Source organism: Solanum tuberosum, unplaced genomic scaffold (genome assembly GCF_000226075.1).
Source record: "Solanum tuberosum cultivar DM 1-3 516 R44 unplaced genomic scaffold, SolTub_3.0 scf00363, whole genome shotgun sequence".
Lineage (NCBI taxonomy): Eukaryota > Viridiplantae > Streptophyta > Magnoliopsida > Solanales > Solanaceae > Solanum > Solanum tuberosum.
The window spans coordinates 260,691-274,755 of record NW_006239298.1 but is presented as its reverse complement, the minus strand read 5'-3'; the positions used below and the strand labels follow the sequence as shown (position 1 = coordinate 274,755).

The following is a 14,065-nucleotide window of genomic DNA, read 5'->3' as shown; positions in this document are numbered from 1 at the left end:
GGTGGTAGGGGGTGGGGGTAGGAGTGAGGGTGGGGTAAAAAAATTGAATTTAAAAACAAGCTTTAAAATTATTATTTTGGGGGGTGGTGGTTGGGGGCAAGTTTGAGGGTAGGTACAAAATAAATTGATTTTTTCAACAAAAAAGTAATTGTAATTTGAAGTTGGAAGAGAGTTTTGGAAAATGTTTTCCATAAGTTTTGAAGAGAAGTCATTTTCCTTAAATTTGAGGAAAATGAGTTGATTTGAAAAACATTTTCCAAAACATTTAACCCAACCAAACATGAGAAAATTGGAATTTCCTTCGTACCAAACACACCCTAAATGTAATCATATTTTCAGTGTTCCTCAAAAACTCATGGATACAGTAAAACGAGATTATAACAATACAATAAGGGTAAAGAAAAGGAAAAGAATTTTAGACCCCACAACAACTTTTCACATGAAGAAAGTGCATCACAAAATGTAGAGTATATTATATTTTAAATCTTTTTAACGGTGATTATGTAGTTTTTTACAAATTTGTTTTTAGTTTTATGTTAGGAGAAATCTTTATTTTTACGCCTAAAGATAATTTGAAAAAGTCATTTTTTCTATTCAATTTATAAATAATCAATAAAAAAGATTAATTATTCATCAAATTGACATTCCCTCCCTTGTATAAATTATTTTGTTAAGCAATACAAGCAGTGGCGGGGTTCATCCGAATCCCCTTCGGCGGAAAATTATATTATTTTTATATGGTTAAAATATTTTTTTAGGTATATATAGTAGATGTCGAACCCCCTTCGACTATTTCGTGTATCTATTTCTTCAATTTTTTTAATTCCTTACTGATAATTTTGGCTCCGCCACTGAATACAAGAATGATTAACATGCATGAATATATTCATTGAATGAAGATGACAAATTATTTAGGAGTCAAAAAATAATATATATAACTCTGTACACTTACCGATCGAGTAGGAACTTCTTTGAATTCACCTATTAAAGGCAGACAGGAATTTGAAACTTTGTACATCGACTGGGGTCCACTGCAATAAAAAAGAGATATTTAGTGGCAATAGATTCTCATTTAAAAAGTATTTATTGGTAATTGAGTTAAACTCATACATTCATAATCGCTAAAGTCTTTAACAATATATTTATATAAAATATTGATTATAAATATTCATATTTCACTAAATATAATATAGCAACGATTATATTCGATAAATAATAGCGATACTATTAAAAGATAGCTGGCCACTTAATTTAGTAAAGTAAATCAATTAGAGCTAGCCAGTCACATCCACTTAAACTCAAACCTTAACATTCATCTTGGTCCACAAATCTTGGTAGGTGAGAGACCAAATATTAACAAATAACTACATCATTTGTTAATTTGTCACTAAAATATCTCTAAACTATGGGCACGTTAATGAAACCACTGGTATCAATAAGTTTAGGAATCTATAATATTTATAGGGAAGTGCTAAACAGTCAGAAAAATATGGCCAGAATTTGACCAGAAACGTATAAAGACTATACTAACCTTTCTATTCTAAAATAAATTGATTTTTTTTTATTTTTTAATTAAAGGGTATTAAAGTGTTTGTTATTCCCTAAAATTACAATTCAATTAGAACACAGATTCCAAGACTTAGAATAGCAAAAGTCATATACCTTGGGACACAAATCTAGAGTAATTCTTTTTTCCTTTTCTTGTCGACACGATCACTTCCTCTCCAAAAAAATATATAAATTCAACTGAAGTTAGGGATGAGTTGTTCCTGCTGAAGTATTCCTATCTTATGGATTTAGTGAATTAATTAACTGTTTATGCTATATTTTGACAACTCGTGTTTAAATCAGCGAATTTTCTTATTTTTAGATGTATGTTCTAAGATAACGTTAAGATTGCATTAAAGGAGTTAATATCTTAAAAAGTCATTAAACTATGAGAAATTATCTAGCAAAGTCATTAAACTTTGTTTTCTATCAATAAAATCACTCAACTTAAAACTTTTATCTTTAAAAATAACCAACTACATTTATCATTAAAATAAATTTGGCATAGCAAAATAAATTATATTTTATGTCATATAAATTACATGGACCCAATAAATAAATATAAAATAAAAATAAAAATTGTCCCGCTTATCTGTACTCCCGTTCTTTTGTTTATTATCAAATTTTGGATATGAAATTCAAATTCATAAGATATTCAATATCACATTACAACTAGCTAGCGAATATATGCACTGAAATTCTATAAATCGCATTAGGGTTGCACATTATTACTTGTATTTTGGCGTATACATTATTACTCATTTACTTGAATCAACATATATGTACTGGAGTATCTAACTAAAGTAACCAATATATAATGATCACTTTAATTAAAAAATGAATAAATAATCTTATACGAACAGTGGCTCAAAGTGTAGAAATTGAAAATTGAAGCAATATGGGTATAAGTCGAATTTATACTGGGCGAGCCGACTAAAAAATACTTATAAGATTTTAATTGTGGGATTCAAATTTATATGGTAAAAAAACATATTTATCATGTCAGATGTATCTCAATGATAAATTAAGGAGATCTTTTAAAATTTTGTTTATTTGTCATGAGGTCCATATTTACATGGCATATAAAATAATTTATTTTGTCATGTCAAATTTATTTTAATGTTGAGTGATTTTTAAAAATAAAAGCTTTAAGTTTAGTATTTTATTGATATAAAACAAAGTTCAATGACTTTGTTAGATAATTTCTCATAGTTCAATGACATTTTAAGATATTAACTCATATTAAAGCTACTGTGATATATTGATTCATCTTAGAGGTTAATTTTGTTTTCAAGTTATTAAAGGTGGTCCTCTTGTTATTTTGAGTTCTCATTGATTTTAACCTATTTAATCTGATCATTTAACTTATTTTTAGATATATGTTCTAAAATATTTTGGTTTTTACTTCATACTCTTATTCTTGATATTATCATTTGATTTCGTAGTATAAATTGAGAACACTTGCGTGAAGAACTAAAGCGTTCGATCACTTCTTATCCTCTATATTACGTTGATTTGATAAATTGTGAATCATTACTTATATTTGTTACTAAAATGACCTTCAATTAAGTAATTTTTTTAATTATTATGCTTAAATAAAATTAAACTATATAATTAAATAATTTTAAATGTAATTTATAAAATATTGGGATAATGACAATTCAAAACACATTAGACCTGATAATGTTGATAGTCATATAAATCGTGTATAGTTCATATATGTCGAACCAAAGAGAGTCAGACAATAATAGTATTTATCGTACAAGTCTTATCCCCTACATTACGTCGATTTGATAAATTGTGAATCATTACTTATATTTGTTACCAAAATGACCTCCAATTAAGTAATTTTTTAATTATTATGTATAAATAAAATTAAACTATATATTTAAATAATTTTAAATGTAGTTTGTAAAATATTGAGATGAAGACATCTCTAAATACATTAAACCTGGTAAATGTAGATAATTATAGAAACCATGCATAAAGTTCATATATGTCGGACCAAAGAGAGTTAGACATTGATAGTATTAATCATATAAGTCTTTTCTCCTATATTACGTCGATTTGATAAGTTGTGAATCATAACTTATATTTGTTACTAAAACGACCTCCAATTAAGTAATTTTTTTAATTATTATGTTTAAATAAAATTAAACTATATAATTAAATAATTTTAAATGTAATTTATAAGATATTGGGATAACGACAATTCAAAACGCATTAGACCTGATAATGGTGATAGTCATATAAATCGTGTATAGTTCATATATGTCGAACCAAAGAGAGTCAAACATTAATAGTATTTATCGTACAAGTCTTAATCCCCTTATATTATGTCGATTTGATAAATTGTGAATCATTACATATATTTGTTATCAAAAATAAAATTAAACTATATATTTAAATAATTTTAAATGTAGTTTGTAAATATTGAGATGAAGACATCTCAAAATACATTAGACCTGATAAATGTAGATAATTATAGAAACCATGCATAAAGTTCATATGTGTCGAACCAAAGAGAGTCAAACATTGATAAGTATTAATCATACAAGTCTTTTCTCCTATATTACGTCGATTTGACAAGTTGTGAATCATCACTTATATTTGTTACTAAAACGACCTCCAATTAAGTAATTTTTTAAAATTATTATGTTTAAATAAAATTAAACTATATAATTTAATCATTTTAAAATGTAATTTATAAATATTGAGATAAGGACAACTCAAAACACATTAGACTTGGTAAATATCGATAGTTATAGAAATCATGCATATAGTTCATATGTGTCGAATCAAAGAGAGTCAGACATTGATAATATTAATCATATAAGTTTTATCTCCTATATTACATCGATTTGATAAATTATGAATCATTACTTATGCTTGTTACTAAACTGACCTGCAACTTTGTGATTTGTTTAATTATTAAGTTTCAACAAAATTAAGATAGATAAATAAATTTTTTTTAAATGTAATTTGTAAAATATTGGGATAATGACAACTCAAAACACATTAGACCTGATAATTGTCAATAGTTATAGAAATCGAACCAAAGTGAGTCAGACATTAATAGTATTGATCATACAAGTCTTATCTCCTATATTACGTAGATTTGATAAATTGTAAATCATTACTTATATTTGTTACTAAAATGACCTCCAATTAAGTAATTTTTTAATTATTATATTTAAATAAAATTAAACTATATATTTAAATAATTTTTAAATGTAATTTGTAAAGTATTGAGATAACGACAACTCAAAATACATTAGACCCGGTAAATATCGACAATTATAGAAATCATGTGTATAGTTCATATATGTCAAACCAAAGAGAATAAAATATTAATGTTATTAATCATACATGTTTTATCCCCTATATTACGTTGATTTGATAAATTATGAATCATTACTTATATTAATTAAGTAATTTTTTTATTATAATACAACCAACAAGAATATAATGTGATTCAAATTTTTTTTTTTTTACTATTGATCTCACAATTATTATTTTTAAAACATAATTTGAAAACATTTTTTTTTACAGATTGGATGACGTCCAATCTACTTAATGATCAATGTTTTCTTTGGTAGAATTTGTAGTATTTTCCATAATTGACTATGGAATCCTCAATAGTTAAAGTCATTAATTATTTTCAATATATTGAAAACATGATGGAAGAATATAAAGATTCCAAGAATATATTTAATTTTTAAGTTAAAAGGGTAAAAATATCTAAAAAGAAACTAGTTTATAGTGTGAATGGGTCTTTTTACCATTCTGGCCAAATTATGGCCAAAATCATATTTATATAGGATATGTTAAATATTCATAAAGCAGAAATATTGGAGCAAAGATGAAAATAGTAAACAATCTAAAGTGAAGTTGGTATAAAAGTGAAGATAATTAATGGATAATTATAAAAGAGTACTCTAATGCAACTAAATTAGAAGTAGTATTATAATTCAAAAGTCACAACAAGTAAGAAGAGAAAGTAAAGTGGACAAAACTATCGACAATTTGGTAAAGAAAATTAAATATAAGGTATCTTTTTGCAACATGGAGTAAGAAAATAATCTTCAAAAAGGCAAATTTTGGTTTAGTTGCAGCCATCATTTGCCTTTGATTTCACGTTAAATTTCGAGAAGAAATGCACGAATCAATTGGTGTCATCAACTCTTTTATGACAAAGGGTTTGACTGAGTACAAAGTTAAAAGAAAAAATTAGTGCAATTATAAAAAGTATCTCATTTATACAATAAAATGAAAAATTTAAATTACATTATTTCCAAGTATAAAAAGTTTGTTATTCTGTTTAGAATATACCCAAAAAAAAAATGTACACATGGATTAAGACGAACAGAGATAATAATTACTACTATTTAAAAAATGTTAATTATAATATAGTAGTTACAAATTATTTGGGCTCTATATTTTGCCTTTTTACGTTGGAGATAAGTCTAGGAGTGAATCAAAGTCAAGAATTAACTTTTTAATTCAAATTAGCACCTAGTTCATGAATCATGATTTCTATGATTTGATATATGTATCTTTCAAGAATTACACTTAATTAATTTCTCCCAAAGACCAAAAAAAAGGTAAAGACGGTGCTTTGATAGTCCGATTCTTTTGATATATTTTTTATTTGTCTTTTTACTCATGGTCTTTCGAGATTTGCTTTGCTAGCTTCTCTGTGACACCAGATCATTGTGGTCCTAACAAGTGGTATCAGAGTCAGGTTCAATGGTTCAATGATGGAGCCAGGTTAAAACAGGTGTTCATCTTGGCGGGTTGAGTTCTAGTTGCAACTTATTTGATAGTAATGAAGATTTTTGTTGAAGAAATATTTTCAGAAATGTTATTTGTGTCGAGACATAGATTTTGCAGAGAAAATTATGAAGAGGAGATGCAAATCGTTGAAAATTATGTAAAGAAAATGAAGCAAATTTATTTGTCAGAAATTCAGGCCAATAGAAAGATTTGTTAAGTATGAATTATCCTAAATTTCTTGTTATAATATCAAATAATACTCCCAGCTATTAATACCCAAACATAAGTAAAGTTAGAGCGACTTTCTGACATTAGAGCCGGACGAGAAGAGTCGAAGAAATTAATGATACACAATACTAATTGTATATACGAAGCACATATATAATATCAATGTCAACGCAATAAATTAAACTGACAATAAATCAATCATTAGTACGTTAAGATGAAATTTGTTCATTGAACCCATCATAGTACGTTGCGGATTTGGCTCCCCTCCATTACCCCTTTCCTCCATTTCGTCAAGTGGACCTCTAGATAAGAGACATGTGTCTTATTTAAAGTTTAAATGTCAAGATTATATTATATTAACAAATATCATAACTATATTTAAGTCAATTAATTTTAGAAAACTAATCTCTAAATTTGGTAAAAGGTACAATATATTTCATACAATTAATTTCATCTTATATTTTTATATTTAATTATTAAAATTGTAGAACATGAAACGTTTATATTAATTGTGATAAATAATAATCTTAAAAAATATTTGCATCTAAAACAATGTTTTATTTATTTTCACACAAAAAAAATAAGATAAAAGAATATTTTTAAAAAACGTATATTTTTTTCCTTCAAACGTACAATAGCCACATTTTCTCCTTGGAATAATTTTGGTATCGTTTAATTTTTAAAAACTTTTTGTCTTTTTATTTTTTAGTTTTGTTTCGTGTTCTTTTATTTTATGGGTTTTTTTTTCAACATTGATAATTCTTCACTTTTGTTTTTGGTTTCACAACATAGTATAATATTTCAAGAATAAAGTTTACTAGTACAAAAAATTGTTTAGTTGATTTTCCCCTTAAATATCAAACAATTTAATATTTAAGTATAAAAATATAAGATGAAATTAATGATATTAATAAATATCAAATTTTGAATGGAATATATTATAATTCTTACCAATTTTGGAGAGTAGTTTTCTAAAATTAATTGACTTAACTATGATTATGATATTTGTTAATATGATATAATCTTGACCTTTAAACTTTAAATAAGACACATGTCTTTCATCTAGAGGTGTACTTGACGAAATGGAGGGGAGCCGGATCCGTACGTTGCATGCACAGGCGACAAATTGGTGTACATTATATAGTCAGTTTTAGTTATCCCCCACAAGTCAAGTGGACTTGAGCTGTGTGAAATTTACACCATCCACGGCCAACAACATCACAAAAAAAATGTAGGTATTAATTTGAATATAATAGCGTAAAATGAATATAGACAAATAATATAGTATGTCATGTATGTATAGTATCCCTGTGGAGGAGGCAATTCAAACTCCCCGTTGAACAGGTTATCTTTTAAGTACGTAATAACTAGTTGGCTTGGCCCATTTTCAACACCAATAACAAACAATAAACTGACATCCATAGTGAAAATTAATTTTTATTTGCCGCCCATTGAAATTTAATTACTAATGTTTGTTCATTTATTTTTGTATAAGTAGCAAATAGCAATTACCACCTTATATTAGGAATGTAGGAGTTATTTAAACTTTTCTATTTCTAAAAACATGCAATGCATATATAGTGATGGAATTAATATATACTGTAAGCCAGCTGCATCTAATGTATTATATTAGCTAGGTAAAAATCTCTAATTTGAGATATTTTGTCTTTTTTGATATAATGGAATGGATAAAATAAATAAATTTAGCTAAGGCCTAAGGAATACGTATACTATCCTAATCGTGTATATATATATATATGGAGCTGGTATAAAAAAAAATTCTTCTATGTTATATAAGTTTATTACATAGAAATATGGTATCAGAGCCATGACGATCGAGTATTGATTTATGAATTCAATTGAAGCTACTACTTTCGTCTTAAATTATGCTTACGACGCAAAACAAACAATACGGTAGTAAAATTATGCTCATTCTGAGTAATCCACACTGATGCCAGATCTTAGATTGGTCTCTTCATAAGTTGTTAAAATTACAACCACCACGTAATCATAATAAACATGTTTTTGTTTAAAAAATATTGGCAGGAACATTTTTTTAATAGGGCTATTATCCTAAGGCCTAGACATGGCTGTAAATTAATTAACCGGCCTAATAGAGATTTGAAAATAATTAGTAGCTGTAACAACTCCGATCCAACCATGTCGGAAATAATTTCAAAGCGCTAATCCAGAATGAACTCCAGTTTAATGTCCAGAATCATTGTTTCTTTGCTGTTTAATTAATTTGATTGGCGAATATTCACAGATTTCTACTCATCATGTCAATTAATCACAGTTTTTTCTAGTAATTAATCACATCTAATTGACCATTAACGTCTTACCTGAGACAAATTTCAACTATCGTGGTTAATTATCGCATAATTTTTGCCTTTTCCAATTCACTAAAATAGCTAGCTTGCTCTTGTTTTAGCTGATATTCAAGAATGTAACTTTCATTTTTTCTTTTTTTGGACTGTTTCTGGATGAAAATGTTTCCGTATTAGTTATAATAATCCATGAAATGTGTACCTAACGTTTGTATAAATGGGGGCCATATTTAACGCGTTGTTTAATTTAGTAAATGACAGAGAAAAGAATCGTTGAAAATAATGCATACTAAATTCTTCATAAACTTACGTCAATTTGACATGCAAATTTTGGATATGCTTCAAGACTTGGTTCTTCTCTGGTAACTCCTAAATAATTTTCAAAGAAAAAGTGCACATTGACAGCTGAAGGATCTAATAATTATTTATACAGTTTAATTCTTAACTGGAAATTTAAACCCGACGAAAGCATATCCTTAAATAATACTCCTGAATCCTGATTGTCATTTGGTACTTGCGAAAAGAATAATATTTCCTCCGTCTCATTTTAGGTGGCACTTTTTAAATTTCGAGATTCAAACAAGTTTATCTTTGACCGTAAATTTTTCATAAATCTTTTAAATATTTTGAATTTTCAATTATTGTGACTTATAGTACTTTTTACGTAGTTTACAAATATATAAATTTCATTAAAATTTGAAGATTACATGGGCAAATTCCCGGTCAAATTTAAACAGTTTGACTCTCGAAAAACGAAAAGTGTCACATAAATTAGGACAAATGGAGTAATCTTTCATTCTGCATTTGATTTGAGGTATAAGTTAATGATCTTAAATCAAGTTGTTCTATTATTTATATTAAAATGATAATATAAAATAACCGCTTAAGATATTTTAACTTATGGATCGAATATTTTAGTTTATCCTATCTCGCCAGTCAAAATTACGACTCCTTCCTTATTAGGTGTATGAAGTAGTTGATGCCTATATTTGCATGGGGACTTATAGAGGGCTAGGGTTTAGCCATGTGGCATAGGTGTGGTCCCCACCTTGTTCCTTGTCACTCTACGCTTTCTAATTAATTAGATTAGATATATACTATGCTGTTATGCACACATTATGGAGTACTTAATTACTCGTCCTCCAGCTAATATTCATACATACTTTGATAATTAGGAATAGACATGCATTTTAAGTAATGTTTATCTCTTTCAATTTATTCAAATGTAAATTGACAAAAAATGGAAGGTATATATCACTGCCTAGTTAAATTAAATTTTACTATCATCTAAGTATAGACCATATTTAATTTGAAGAGAATAGACGTCATATTAAGAAGAGTCCAAGTTTATATGAGGTTTCAAGTTCTCAGTTTGGTTCGAAATACTTGCATGCTTTGTTGATCGAGTTTGTTGCATAGGGTTTGTCGTATGTGAGTTGCGGACTATTATACTGGAGTGGGGTTTATTCTGCATGAACTACTCCAATATATATTGCCTAGTCTTGGAAAAATAAGTGTAGCGAGAGTTGGGACAAATTCTATTTTTATAAAAGATTTTTTTTTTATTTAAAAAAAGGTACAATATTGTTTGTCCTACCGATGTTTGGGCCATCTTAGTTAATAATTCATTAATTAGCTGGTTGTTAAACAGTTTAACTTCCGTTTCGTACATAACGTTATAAATTTTTGAGTTTAACTTAAGTTAAAACGTGGCTACATCCATAAGTATCTAATTGAAATATAGTTTGGGCTAGCTCATAAATTTTTAACCATCCAACAATAGGTTGTGAGTAGTGTTTTCCAAATTAGTTGGTGATTAATTACTCTAAGTACAACTTTAGAATCAACATATAGTCTTTATGAACCTAGCTAGGGCAGTTCAAAAAGTATAGTCAAGTCTTTGAGTATAAATGTATATTCTCGGCTTCCAATTCATGAGAATAAAAAAAAATCACGTTCAAAGTCCGTCCCCAGAAAAGGACCACAAATTCAAGTTAAATTTGTCCCAATACAAATTCAAAGCTATCTTTTATAGGATTAAAAATGGATAAAAGTAAAAAAAAAAAAAAAAAAAAAGGGGGGGGGTTCCAATTTTGAAAAAAAAAAAAAGTGGACGGGTTTCCATATTTGCAGTTAATTTTGCATATATATTAGGACTTAGGAGTAGAACTGTCATAGAACGGCTATTTAGATTAATTTGCAATTGTGGTAGGACATTTAGTTCTTATGTGAACAAGTCCTTCGACCATCCAATAGGTTCTTTTAAACTATCTGAAATGTATTAGCCCAACTAAATCATATTCACATTGTATAAGATTCATTTACCTGTAAAAACCTTTGTATTAAAAAATTATTTATCCATGTGACCTTAATGCACAAACTCAATACTTTTAATTAAATTTACCATATATATGATATATCAATAGTTTGACATAAAAAGAAGAATAGGTAGAACTTAAAAGGACGAATTTTATTATATTTCTCATTTTGTTTTGTATTGTAAAAAATGTGAATATGTTCAAAAGAATTTCACGTGCAATATTCTGTGCATGTGTGTGGCCTATATCCCGTCGAACGCCTTTAAAAGGTGAAATAATTCACCCCAAAAGAACCAAAATCCGTATTGTAACATTTCCGTCGGGTATCCTTTTTCCCTTTTAATCTGTTTCAAAATAAAACTTCTCACGCTATACTCTTAGACTTCATCGATCGATAATGGCTCTAGAAGCTATAACGCAACAACAACAATATCTTTATGCGTTACTCGGAACTACAAATTGGAGCATTGGTTCTGGTTCTGGCTCTGGCTCTAGCTCTGATTATCACAACAATGAAGCGTTTGATGAATTTCTTCCGAATAATCAAAATGTAACAGCACCTCAAGAGTACGAGAACTACTCAAATTGGAATTTGCCAGCTCCATTATTAGTAGATTCCCAAAATGAATTTAATCAATGGGGTCAAAATTCTTCCTCTGTTTTAGACCATAATTTTACAATTGTGGATCAACAGGAACAGCAGGCACAATTGGACTCTCCAATTGAAATGTCTAGTAGTACAACTAGACCACGAAGAAGAAGAACAAGAACAAAGAAGAATGACGAAGAGATTGAGAATCAAAGAATTACACACATTGCCGTTGAACGAAATCGTCGAAAACAGATGAATGAGTACCTCTCTGTTCTCCGTACTCTCATGCCTGAATCTTATGTCCAAAGGGTCAGATTCCTTCTCTCAAATTTTATTTTATACTGGTTAAATTGTGTGATCGACTCGTATAAGTTTGAGATTTGAAATTTCTTTATTTGTGAAATTTTAACTCATAACCTGTATGATATCATAAAGAAGCTCAATTAAATCCCCTTCGCCAAAATATATAAATCCTTGAAACTATTATGTCCATTTAATCAAAAAGTTTAAGCTGTTAGACAGATAGAATACACTTTTATTCTAAACTATTGATTTTTCTTGTTACATTTTAAGGGTGATCAAGCATCAATTGTTAGTGGTGCAATTAACTATGTGAAAGAGCTAGAGCAACAGCTTCAATTCCTTAGTGGTCAGAAGCATTTGACTAGTCAAAATCAAGAAGCAAATGGTGAAACTTCTCCATTTTCTGAGTTCTTTAGCATTCCACAGTACTCCACAACCATGTCTGCTGCTACAACTACTAGTGAAAATGTATGTTGTGAGAATGAATATTACAGGAACCAGCAGTTACCAGCAACAGCTGATATAGAGGTTACAATGGTGGAAAATCATGCAAATCTGAAAATAAGGTCAAAAAAGAGGCCAAGATTGCTTCCTACAATTATTTCAGGGCTTGAAAGTCATAGGCTAAGTGTTCTTCATCTCAATGTCTCAAAAGTTGACCAGTTTGTCCTCTGTTCTCTCAGTTTGAAGGTGAGGCTACATCTCAATTTATGTGTCATTGTTAGAATTTCGAGAGTTATAATCAAATTTTTAAAGCTTCTATGTCTGAATACACGGTCAAAGTTTGAATCTTGAAATTTCAACTATGCCACATAAATTGAGACAAAGAAAAAAAGAGTTCAAATTTTATATATTAATATCGTAAATAATATTTTACACCGTTTGATCATTCAAGTAAGCCTGAAATCATGAAATTAAGATGTGTGATCTACGGTGATAGGTATAGATGATCTGATGGTGTAAAATTTTTTTGATTTACATTGACGGTGTATATAACATAAAGCTAAAATCTTTTGAATTTAATTTAATGTACTTGATTTTGTTTATAAATCTGCAGGTAGAGGAAGATTGCAAGATGAATTCAGTGGAAGACATAGCAGCTGTTGTGAATCAGATTTTAAGTAGGATCCATGAAGAGGCTAATTAATTAGCTTGATGTGAGACTATATTTAAGCATCTTAATTAATTTTCCTAGCTATATTGCTTATATTTATGTAGAATTAGGAATATTTGACAATAATAAATCAGAGTTTAATTTTGAGGTCGCAACTTCTAATTGTATTGCCTAGCGTGTTAAAATATTCACTTAACATGTTATTGAAGACATTTTTATTTACTTAATTTATCTATCTGTCTTCATATACATGTATTCATGGCTTCTAGCACATTGAATAAACATGTCAAAGGATTCATTTAAATAAAATAATACCACTCACTACTTCATTAATTAGTTACATTTCTTTAGAGGGAAGAGATCAAAATTTTGTTTAACAATTCAGTTTGCTGACTGTTTGAAACACTTGCTGTTGACTACTACCTCCATGCAGGAGCTGTAATCAATCAATAATTAATTACTCTATAATCAATTAATTATCTTATACTAATCATGATTAATTGTTTGATGATATTAGCCTATAACTCTACTAGAGCCATGTTTATTTTGCACTTTAAAGGGGTTGTTAATTAGATTTATAGAAAGTTACTAACACCTGAATAAATTAAAGCCTTTCTTTTTTGAATATGTGATGGTGCTACTATACTAATACTTGCTATTATTGACAAAAACCATTGCATAAGAAGGGACACATGTCATCCAAAATTGAACCAACCATATTGCACAAAAGTATGGATATAGCTCATTCTCTGTGTTGTTATTGAGAAATCAACGATAGAATTAGAATTTTTTTAATAAGAAAAGACAAATATAAGAAGAAAAAAATATATAATGTAATTCTTTTGTCAGATTGACGGTC

At 28.2% G+C, this 14,065-nt stretch overlaps 1 protein-coding gene across 1 annotated transcript; it reads left to right on the top strand.

The window, feature by feature from the left end:
- The first annotated feature begins 11,385 nt into the window (after positions 1–11,385).
- Positions 11,386–13,359, top strand: LOC102586012 (transcription factor bHLH94-like). Its single transcript, XM_006361807.2, has 3 exons — positions 11,386–12,098; positions 12,363–12,782; positions 13,150–13,359. Exons 1-3 carry the CDS (start codon positions 11,595–11,597, stop codon positions 13,237–13,239), a joined length of 1,014 nt encoding a protein of 337 aa, XP_006361869.1. The 5' UTR covers positions 11,386–11,594; the 3' UTR covers positions 13,240–13,359.
- Positions 13,360–14,065: the final 706 nt, after the last annotated feature.

What these genes read in the sequence shown, in the direction of transcription:
- LOC102586012 (XM_006361807.2), top strand. Translation starts at nt 11,595, where the DNA reads ATGGCTCTAGAAGCTATAACGCAACAACAACAATATCTTTATGCGTTA. An exon ending in CTGAATCTTATGTCCAAAGG is followed by an intron (nt 12,099 to 12,362) that starts GTCAGATTCCTT and finishes TTACATTTTAAG; the next exon opens with GGTGATCAAGCATCAATTGT. An exon ending in TCTGTTCTCTCAGTTTGAAG is followed by an intron (nt 12,783 to 13,149) that starts GTGAGGCTACAT and finishes ATAAATCTGCAG; the next exon opens with GTAGAGGAAGATTGCAAGAT.